The sequence below is a fragment of the Astatotilapia calliptera genome, chromosome 12 (genome assembly GCF_900246225.1).
Source record: "Astatotilapia calliptera chromosome 12, fAstCal1.2, whole genome shotgun sequence".
In the NCBI taxonomy this organism is placed as follows: Eukaryota; Metazoa; Chordata; class Actinopteri; order Cichliformes; family Cichlidae; genus Astatotilapia; species Astatotilapia calliptera.
This window is the reverse complement of record NC_039313.1, coordinates 12,023,410-12,034,615: the sequence shown is the minus strand read 5'-3', so window position 1 is coordinate 12,034,615 and position 11,206 is coordinate 12,023,410. Positions and strand designations below refer to the sequence as shown.

The 11,206-nt window shown below is 44.6% G+C and overlaps 1 protein-coding gene across 5 annotated transcripts in view; it reads right to left on the bottom strand.

The window, feature by feature from the left end:
* Nucleotides 1-11,206, bottom strand: part of sh2b3 (SH2B adaptor protein 3) — a 65,431-nt gene continuing 54,225 nt past the window's right edge. For 4 of the 5 annotated variants that reach the window (XM_026186225.1, XM_026186222.1, XM_026186226.1 and 1 more), the window contains exons 4-8: nt 10,641-10,729; nt 3,430-3,527; nt 2,726-2,940; nt 2,314-2,491; nt 1-2,026 (exon numbers count right to left, since the gene is read on the bottom strand). In XM_026186225.1, the coding sequence (XP_026042010.1) occupies nt 1,644-2,026; nt 2,314-2,491; nt 2,726-2,940; nt 3,430-3,527; nt 10,641-10,729 (963 nt within the window). In that variant the 3' untranslated portion in view covers nt 1-1,643. The remainder of the gene's footprint in view (nt 2,027-2,313; nt 2,492-2,725; nt 2,941-3,429; nt 3,528-10,640; nt 10,730-11,206) is intronic. The other variant, XM_026186227.1, reaches the window with a different exon arrangement.

Sequence of the window (11,206 nt, the reverse complement as noted above, 5' to 3'; positions counted from 1 at the left end):
ATAAGATTTATATATATCTTTTCCATATGGGAGGTGTGCACAATGAATGGCCACAAAAGAAGAGTGGGATAAAAACTGCTCCTCAACTGTGAGAGAAACTGATCCAGCAAACAATCACTCAGAGTTATTGCTGTTAAAGGTTGTTTTATGAGCTCTTAAATGCCTGCGACCTGTAAACCTGTGACAATGGAGGAAAACGTTTACACGTCACATCTTATAGCATATAAACCAGAGCAGAAGTACAATTTTCTGTCGTTCATTCAGTTGAAACTTCAAACTCTTAAAAAGTGCTTGTAATAATATCCACAGACCATCTAAACCCACCGTTCACGGCTGCAGGATGGCGACATATTAAAATTCTCTTGTTACTTTATCACTCCAGCTTCTCTGATTTTGTGGCAGAAATGATTTCTGTGGTGCTTTGTTGTTATATAAGTAATTATAATTATAAGTAATAATTTACTCTCTTGTAAAATAGTTTATTTTTAAAATACTTGACTATATTACAAGTAAATAATATCTTTTAAGGCATTCAGCAGCTGGATTGTAGCTGTAGCTGCTTTGGGTACAATTAAAGAGCCGGAACCTTGTCTGTCCTTTTTATTTAGTAAATCTGAAAGGGCAGATATTCCAGCTGACACTCAAAGTGACCCTGACCTACCCATAAGTTGAGTATAACTGCCTTAGGTGATCAAAATTCAACATAACACCACACACTTGCTTTATTCTCGCATAAACGGTCACATCCAGATGCACAACTCAAACTTAGATTTAGGGTAAAAATTAAAGAGCGGTGATGAAAATCTGATTCTGAATCCGTTCTTCTCTGTAAGTTTGAAGGAGTGGAAGCGGTGCTCAATCCATTTTTAGCAAAATGTAACAAAAGTTTCCCCTTTTTGACTGTAAAAAAAAATAAAAATCATTATTATTTTTCTACAAAAGTATCTGTGCATAGAAAAAATACACATTGCTTTCAAAGTGCACTGAAGATATACTTCAATACATAATAAAGCACAAGTGGGAGAATATCTAATGTAATAATGGTCTAAAATGAGCGCTCTTTGTCTGTGTACAAAAAAAGAAAGAAAGGTGAGAGTTTGCTCCACACTGGAAACTTTGTGTGGAGAGTAAATGTCTTTTAAATATTTTAAATTAACCAATTTTGCAGGGAGTGCCTTCCCATCAGTTCTGGTTAAGTGCCAAAGAAATGAAAACAAGTGCACCTCTATAAAAATGACCAGAATAGAAATATAGAAAACTATTTTCTGCCTGGGCTTTAGGTCAATAGTCATTTGACTCTCCCACTCTCACAGAGAACCTCAACATTAATAATCAGCTCTGTTATAAAGCTCCGAAAATACATTCACTGTGGACAGTCTGGGTGGAGGATGTGAGGGTCTGACACTGGTAAACACACACACGCACAAAGTGAGTGTTTGTGTGTGTTTCCACATACACAGTGGTATGCATTCATCAGACAAAGACTTCTTCACTCAAGTTCATGAGTCTGCTGCAATCAGGTTATATACCTGTGGGAGGGGAGCGACAAGCAAACACAAGTGTGTTTGTGTGTGTCTGAGTGTGTCAGCTTCACAGGTGTCTGCTGTCGTTCAGAGGTGTTGCAGGTGTTTGACTCAGCGGGGTCAGAGCAACATGTACTGGTTGTCTATTGCCCGCTTGCGACCGCGGTCAGGTTCCAGCTCATAGTCTGAGTCCCGCTGAGGGATGATGGGAGCGTGGGTGCTGGGGTGGCGTAGCAGGTTCCTCCTTCCTACCGACTCGCTCCGACGGAGTGGAGGCGGGGCTGACAGCGTGGGCTCGGGGACCATGCCGGTGCGGGTAAAAGAATGGATTCCAGACTGGGAAAAGGAGCTGGAAGTGGAAAAGCTGGTGCTGGCCGTGGTGTTGGTGGAGCAGGAGGAAGGGGGCTGGCTGGAGCTGCGAGCCAGGCTGCAGTGAGCCAAGCTGGGCTCAGAGCTCCAGCGATGGAGGGAGAACGGGACGAGGAAAGCGCCTGAGAGCTGACCTGAGGGAAACAAGAGGAAATAAATCAGCAAACATGAGCTGTAGAAGTTGATTATATAAAAACTAAAAACCTCTTTATTCAGTCTGAATTTCCGATGTGCACTGATTCGCGGAGGTACTACAAACTGCAGTGGAGCACAACCACAAACTACTGGAGAAGCTGCTCCTTTAATTTGTATAAGTACGGGTGTACTGCCTTTAAACGTGTGTGCATCACACTACTAATTCAGCGATAACACCGTTGGTACACATTATTATTTGAATGAGGTCCAAATCCACGAGTCTCACCCTGTGAAGGCGGGGTGGAACCCGCCACTACGAAGCGGGACAGAGTGACAGCACCGGCGGCTCCACACTCCAGTGGGATAGGGAAGAGTCTGAAATGACTGAGCATGTCCATAACAGATGGGAAGCGCAGGTGCTGCACCCTGCACTGACCCCATTCTGTCAAAGAGAGGCGCAGGTGCTGCAGAGAGGAAAGAGGGAAAAAAGATGAGGAAACAGACGTTTCACGTTGGCTGAAGTGAATTCTTTTCCTAACCACAGTGCTCAGTGTGCACACTTGTTTATCTATGCTTGTGTAATGCTTCCTGTGTCTGCACAATTTTCACGTTTCCAGATGGAAAAAAACAAAACAACTTGGGTTTCAAAAGACAATCCTCAACTGCAACCACAACTGTACCCACATACTGATCCGTACCTTTGCTTTTCCCTGGTAGTTGAAGGTGAGGACGTAGTCGCCCCTGCGTGTCTCACTCTGTCGGACCAGAAACACCCCGTGTCCCTCTGGCCCGGAGCTCTGAACCAGGTGGGCCGCCTTGACGCGAGAGATGGGTCCGTGGAACCAGGGGTAGGAGAACAGGAAGTGATCTGTCTTCTGGATTACCTGCTCTGGCAGTGTGAAGGTGACAGGAGCTGTAGGGATGATCAAAGACGGCGAATGTGTTTGTTTCTGTCCGAATGTGCAAAACTGGCTGAAATAATCAATACTGTGTAAACTGTAATGGTTCAGTGTTCACTGTGAAACACTGGTTCTGTGTTCAGCCAACCTGCTTGTCTGTTTTTATCTTTGAGCTGCTGAAGAGAGCAAATAAGCTCTAAAAACACACCAGAAACCCAGTGACCACCCAGTTAAAGACAGAGGAGTGCTTATAGCAGACGAACAGGAGTATGTTGTTGTAGAGACTAAAAGCAGAGCTAAAGGAGAGCAAAACAGAAATAAACTAAATGTTTGCACTTCCTCTCGTGTAGTTACTTTATCTCTGGGTACCCACGTGTGAACGAACAGGATAAAACAAAACCTCAGAAATAAAAAAATAACAGTTTTGAACTGAAATACACAGCAACACTCTGATTATCAGAGGATGTGTCGCCGAGGTAACGTCCCCTCATCCCAGTACTCACGCTGACTCTGACTTTCTGGCTCTGAGCTCCCTCTGTGATTGGCTGGGGCAGAAGTGTCAGGCGGGGAAGGGAGGGGCTCCAGATCCACGCTGACTGACCTGAAAGACAAGAGCAGACTCAGATTATACACACACGAATGTTATTCTGTCTGTAGACTTTGCTTGGGATTATTTCACCACGCCTTAGTCACATTTAGGTTGGACCACAGTTCCAATAGCACGGATTCAGCCCTGGGTGTACATAACCACGGTGATGAAAAGCTGCTAAGACGCTTCATTGTTACTGCATAGATGTCTTTGTGAGAATTTAGTCTGGTCTTTGATTTATTTACTTGTCACAAAAGCGATTATTTGAACCCTCTTTGGTAGTCTTAGCCTTTAGACTTAGACTTAGTTCCTCCTACGCCGAGCGGCGCATCGGGCAGCTAGTGATCTCCATCGATGTCGGTCAGCAGCGACTGCTTCAGCTTCGTCCCAGGCAATGTCGACAGTTCTCAGATCGTCCATAAATGTTCGACGCCATGTGGTCTTTGGTCGGCCTTGCTTTCGCTTGCCAGTGCGTGGACGCCATGTCATGGCAATCTTAGCTGGGCGATGAGGGGGTAGGCGTAAAATATGTCCCGCAAAGCGAAAGCGCCTTTCTGCAACAACATCGGCTAATGGGCGGGTGCCTGCTCTTTGTAGGACCTCCTCATTTGTTATTCGGTCCCGGTAGGAAATTCTCAGGATTCGCCGCAAGCCACCTTGTTGAAGCACGTTCAGGTGTTGAATAATTGCACTTGTTGAGCGCCAGGTTTCACTAGCGTAAAGTGCAGTAGGGAAGACTATAGAGTTCAGTAGTCTGATCTTGACCCTTACATTCAGGGAGGTCGAGTTCCAAATAGGTTGGAGACGTCGCAGGACACCAACTGCCTTCCCTACTCTGGCGTCGACATCCCGATCAGAGACCCCGTCATTCGAGATGATGCTGCCAAGATATGTAAAATTCTCCACCTCTTCAGCACGTTGTTGGTTGATCATGACAGGAATGCGGGCACGTGCATAGCCAACTCGGAGTACCTTGGTTTTTTTGGCGCTGATTCTTAATCCAACTTTCGTTGCCTCCCTCTGCAGGGCCGCGGTCAACTTTTGGAGGTCTTCCTGAGTCGAGCCCAGCAGGGCGATGTCATCTGCGAAGTCCAAGTCAGTGAGATTACGCGCTTCGTGCCAGGGCACACCGATGTCAGCTTGGTCAACTGATCGTCGCATGATGAAGTCAATTACCAACAGGAAGAGGAAAGGGGATAGCACGCATCCTTGTCGGACGCCAGTATTGATCTTGAAGAAGGCTGTGCAGCCGTCATCCGTCCGGACGCAGCAACGGGAGTTGGAGTAGAGACAACGAAAGGCATCTACAAACTGCTGAGGGACTCCATAGTGGCGTAGGATAGCCCATAGAGTCGGCCGGTGGACGAAGTCAATGAAATTAATAGAAATCTTCTTTTGGTATTCCAATGTTTGTTCAATGATCATGCGGAGGGTGAAGATTTGCTCGACGCATGACCGGCCACTCCGAAACCCAGCCTGCTCTTCTCGCAATCGTTCGTTCACAGCGTGTCGTAGCCGATTCAAAAGAGCGAGGCAAAACACTTTCCCGGGTACCGACAGCAACGTGATGCCCCGCCAGTTGTTACAGTCACCCAAATCACCTTTTTTTGGAAGTTTGATAATGGTGCCTTTTGTCCAATCATCGGGTACATGTGATGTTGACCAGCAGGCGTTTAGGAGTCTTGTAAGGGCGGCTTCAAGATGGGGTCCACCATTCTTCAGCATTTCGGCGAGGATTTCGTCCAGGCCTGCGGCCTTTCCACTCTTGAGGAGTCGGATCGCTGTCTTGACTTCAGTGATGCTGATTTGTCCGATATCGACAGGAAGAAGATCCATGGAAGGTGCCAGGTCTTCGGCCTCGAACCGTTGGGGTGGCTCAGGTTGGTTCAGAGTATCACGGAAGTGTTCAACCCATCGTTGTTCTTGTTCAGCTGCAGTAAGGAGGACACGTCCATTTTTGTCTCGGATTGGAACACCGCGGCCACCACGAGCCCCAGTTAGATCTCGTACAATGCGATATAAGGTTCGGGTGTCGTTCCGATCGGCTGCTTCTTGGGCTTCGATGCCTTTAGCTTCGATCCATTCACGCCTGTCACGCCGGCAGCTGCGTTTGACCTGTCGGGCAAGGTCTTGGTAGGTGGCCATGGCCCTCTCACGCTGGTCTGCAGAAGCATGTGGGTCAAAGGCCACCTGGTCCCGAACTGACTTTGCCAAGCGACGTTGATCTATAAGTTCCCATGAACGGTCGGAGATCCAGCGCTCCTTAAAGCCGCCCCGTCGGCGACCAATCTTCGATTCTGCTGCACCGACCACAGCCTCTTTTAGCTCATCCCAGGGTGTATCTGGATTTTTGTTATTTCCTTCCGCAGCAAGGAGCTGGAAGCGGTTTCTCAATTCGAGTTGAAATTCTGCTGCCGTATTTGCATCTTTTAGGCGTTGAATGTTAAAAGGACTTGGCCGCTGCAGTCGTGGTTGGAGGCGCTTCAGGTGAAGTTTACATTTGGCAATTAGCAGGCAGTGATCCGAGTCAATGTCGGCTCCACGCCACACTCTAACATCGCTAATGGTGGATGCCCAGCGGGATGATATGCAGATGTAGTCGATCTCGCTTGTATATCTGCCACCGGGGGCCTTCCACGTCGCCTTGTGTATCCGCTTGTGGCCGAAGAAGGTGTTCTTGATGGTCAGCAGGTTTGCCGCACAGAACGAGATCAGCCGCCTACCGTTTTCATTTGTCATTGCTGCGATTCCAAACGGGCCGATAGTCGATTCCAGGCCATCCCGGTTACTGCTTATTTGCGCGTTGAAATCTCCGCCCACGATCAGCAAATCATGACGCGGGGAGTTGTCAATGGCATCCTGGAGCATCGCATAGAACCCATCCTTGTCAGTATCGTCAGCCTCTTCTGTTGGAGCATATACTTGAAGAATTGTGACTTTCACATGCCTAGCTTGGAAACGAGCTAAGGTTAGGCGGTCTGAAATGGGCTTCCAGGCCAGCAATGATGTTGTTGCACGTCGCGAGAGGATGAAGCCCACGCCACGTGCATGGTCTTGGGCATGGCCAGAGTAGAGCACCATCTTTCCATCACTAACCATCTTCCCACTTCCTGCCCATCGCATTTCTGAGATGCCCAAGATGTCCATACGGTACGAGTCAAATTCATATAGAAGCTGGGCCAATAGTCTCTGCCATTGCCGGTCCCAAGCCCAGATGAGAAAGGAGGAGGGTTGGGCGTGGGGCTAGCAACCCCACCCTGTAAAAACTCCAATTGCTACGGAAACAGCAAGTGAATCTCAGTATCGACTGAATCAGGGCGAAGATGATGATCGGCAACCCTTAATGACGACAGTGGAGAAAAGCCCTCGGGTCGTCCACTGCCCGATGCGTCGACCAATTTTCGACCCAAAAGAAGAGTCTTAGCCTTTACTTGCTAGCTATTAAAAATAGCTAATTTAATACTATACTTCTATAATATTACTCTATATTTGTGACTGAGATGCAAATTGTTTTGCAAATTGTCATTTGTTTTTTGAGATTTCTCTTGTAACCAAACAGCTGTTTGTCATAATGGATGCGATATAATCACATATTGCTATGGAAAAATGTGTATTCCCCGACTGGTTGGCAGTGTTTCCTGGAGGTTTCTGGCTCTAGTGTCTGCTTTGGCTGCTGGCGGATTGCCGTGGCTGTCTGTAGCTTTTCATGTTTGCCCGCAAAAATTCACTAAGTACTAAGTCAGCTGTAGTAGAACTTGAAAAAGTGCAATGCATAACAAAAATGAGAAGGTTCTCCTTCAAAGTAAAAGTTGTGCAATCAGCACTGGAGCCACCAAAAGGTGCAGCTCTTAATTTGAAGGTGAACCTGCAACAGCAACTCGCAACTGGTTGGGAAATACTCATTTTTCCCTAACAAGCAGTGGTTGGCAGATGTTCATAGATCGATCTCTAGGAGTGTGTGACTGCGACCTTATTCACTTGACCTGCATCGTCATCAAACCTCAATATGTAAGCTGCGGTCTCCCCATTTCACTGGTGGGGCTTTTATAAAGTGAAGCGCTACATTGAAAGCCCTTCAGGACTTTGCAGCTGTGGACTTGAACGTAACACTGAGTTGTGAGCTTAGACACTGTGTCAGCTTCAAACTAATCTACAACATATCAAAAATGTCACTGGCGTGGCTCCATGTTGTTAGAATGGACCCCCAGAACGACTTCAATGCAGTTTGCATATCACAGCTCAACAGCCAAGATGACATAATCTAAAAACTGTAAGCTGTCTGCAGCTTTAATGTTTAACACTCCGAATCAGCAGATGTATTTGAGTACGCGTCAAGACATAGTGTACTACACAAACTGGTTAAAGAGTTGCACAATATCAGGCAACCAACTTCTACATTTGCAACTACTGTTGAATTTCTGGGACATTATGCAAACAGTTAGACGCACAGTATAAAAACTGAAAGTTGAGCTTTTTACAAAATAAAATAATGAAAAAGTGGGGCCTAATATTTTTGACAGAAGGCCAAACATTGCCTACAGACTTCTATCTGCTTACCAGCAGGCTAGGAAATGCATTACACTACTGAGGGTCCTCACAAGGATGTGCTGGTGAGGTGAGTCTGCAGGCTGAAGGCAAACAAAGCCACAGACGGGAAGTGAGTCCAGTTGAGATCTGAACTTACATTTCTTCTGTTTCACTGCTCGCTCTCTCTCTCATACACGCACACACAAGTGGTATATCTGGGCCGCTTGTGTGTGCCGCTTCCCGACAGATGAGAACGGGAAGGTTAAAGAAGGAAGTTGGAGTAAAATCCTGCTTAAATGCTGACTTGAGTTTGCAGAGCAATGAATAACAGGAAGACTTTACTTCTCACTGTGTATGTGTGTGTGTCCATTCTTGTTCTTCTATCTTTGTGACAATCATTTTTTCCCTGAGTATGGACATCATTTCACACAGTCAGCAAATCTTCAAGGAATAAAATTTAGCCCTCAGCACACTTAAAGCACGCTACACCTACCACATCTGAAGAAAAATGCGAGTTTATTTCCCTCACACTGCTTCCCTGATGTCTCACCAAGTGTTGTGTGCCTTTTGAGGTCCTCTGTAGTCTCTGCATGATGAATCGCACAAATAAAACCACGGACTTTTGGACAACAAGCCTTTTCCACAGTAGACATTGTGAGTTGTACTGATAGGAAAAGTATGGATGCTGTTAAAAGGATTAAGAATGACTCTGCTTCACATAAGAAACAATGCTTTGTTAGATTTGGTATCTGGACCGTGAAAGTAAAGCTCAAGTGTAATTGTAAAAATTAATATTTACATTTGAGGCGTGTCTGAACAGCACTGCAGAGTCACGATGATCCAAGTGTTGCTTGGTGAAGTTACAAAAACTAAACCAGCTTTTAGATGATATTAGTGAGAATTTAGACAAAAACAAGCTGTTTTCAAAGGTCCAGATAATGCATTCAAAGGATTATCAGATGCAAAGTATTACACACTTGATTTTACAACACTGGACTGTTATTTCTGTACGTCCTTTATTTTATTTTTAACGCAACACTGCAGCAAAAGTTGATCCAGAATCATATGATTGTTTCTGAACAGCCCTTCTTTCATCTGAACATCTTCCAGCTCCAACGCATTTGTGGGCTGCTTCCATTCAATTAATGCAACATGCAGGCCAGCTGCGGCTCTAAACAAAGCCTTGAAGAATCTAACATGTACTTACTTTAAGACATTTATTCAAATTTAACGGCAGTTCTTTTTCTAAGTTCATTGTTTGTTTGTTTTTAGAGTGTGTGCACTTCCAGATATCTGCAGAAACGAGAAATGCCCCGAGATTCTCAGACCTCCCCCACACTTCCTTTCAGAGAAACGCACACTGACACACACAAATAGACAGAGATTGTCTTTATAACAAGAAACAGAAAACCTGTGTACCACTAAGTTTTATTCCAGGATTGGGTATTCCTGTGAGTACAGTTTGCACTGATTACTGCTTAACAGAAGTAGCTTCAACAGTGCGGTCTGCATCTCCTTTTAGAAGATGACTGATAATTCTGTCTTCTTGCATGACTTCTACTCTTCTTACTTTTCCCATTTCTTTAAAATTCAAAGAGATTTCTTCATTCTTTCCGTGCAAAGTAGAGAATTGATAGGAAATGAAGCACCACATGAAAGATCTTAATAACAGGGCCTTCAGGGCTCTTAAAGCCGTCTCCTACTTTAACCTTTGAAAAGCTACATTTACTGCTACACGTTCCCTCTAAACATCATACGTTACCTCTCAAAGGTGTGCAGCGAGCACTAAGTTGACTAATGGTGCTGTTGACTGATCAGTTAGGAGGAATACTTCAAATGCAGTAAAGTTGAAACCAGCACAAAGCTGTACGGACAAACCAGAGCGAATACAAACTGTGCAGTTCAAGAAAAGATAAATACGCTCGAGGCCGCACACACACACACCTGTTTGTCTACATATGCACATACATCAACATTTATTCTCACTTCCTTTTGCAAACACATACCTCAGGACAAGTAAACATCCAACACACCCACAAACACTAAAAACAGCCAAGTGTTAAATATTTCCTCTCGCGATGTGAATTTCTGGGCTGACGCTCGTGTTTAAAATAACAATTTGGCAGGTAAGATTTTTTGACTTTTTAAAAATATCATTTTAAAAATGCTACCTAACACTACCAATGTACTGATATCAGTCAACAAAGCTGAGATTGGCCAAAGCTGGCATGTCAGTGTGTCTCCACTTTCCACTCAGAAGTGAAAGTACAGCAAGGAAGTACCCACAGCAAGCTGAGAATAAAAATGCTCGTTCTGCACTATATAACTAATGTGATTGATAAATGTAATCTTCTACACTTTAAACCATAAACAAAGTTTTCTCTAGGTTACCAGGGGGTTGCAGACCTGTCGCTACTCCTCTGTGACGTTACAGAGCTTGACTGAATATACTTTGAGTCTCTTGTGTGATATTTAGTTTTTGATTCGATCTTCAGTCAATTTACACTCATAAAAACAAAGAACGGGTAAAGAAATGAGACACGTGTAAGGCAGATCACACAAACATCTGTCCTTGTTTTGTGTTTACACATCTCTCACCTGCTGCTGATGCACTCTTTTAGCTCTGTGGTCCAGGAGCTGACCTGCTGCTCGTTGTCCGTCTCAAATATCAGGCTACCTCGATTAACCTGCAGAGATAAAGATGCTTAAAAAAAAAACAGGCTACACAAAATGGACATGATGCAAATGCATAAAATGCCCTGAACCTCTGCACTTACTTAGAGCTTTTTCGTTTATTTTCACTACAACAGAATTAATAGTGTAACAGGAAGGAAAGCACAGGGCAATAAAACACTGCATACTAATGTAACCACCGCAATTTAATAAGTACAAAGAAGAAAAAAAACCCTCATAACAAAATGTTCTGTTAAATTTCAAAAGGTTTACCGTTAAAAAGGCAAATAGCTCGAGGGAAGGTGTGCTTACTGTGCTCCAATTAAAAACAAAGAAAAGCTGCCTGCACCTGCTACAGGAAAGCATTTCCTTGGTAAGGAGAGATACTATCAATATCAAGAGCCTCTGGGTGAAGCAGAACTTTTGAAATAAAAAACAAAGGCATGAGAGCTTTTTGTTAAATTTACTAAAAAAGAAGACAACAGTGAAAG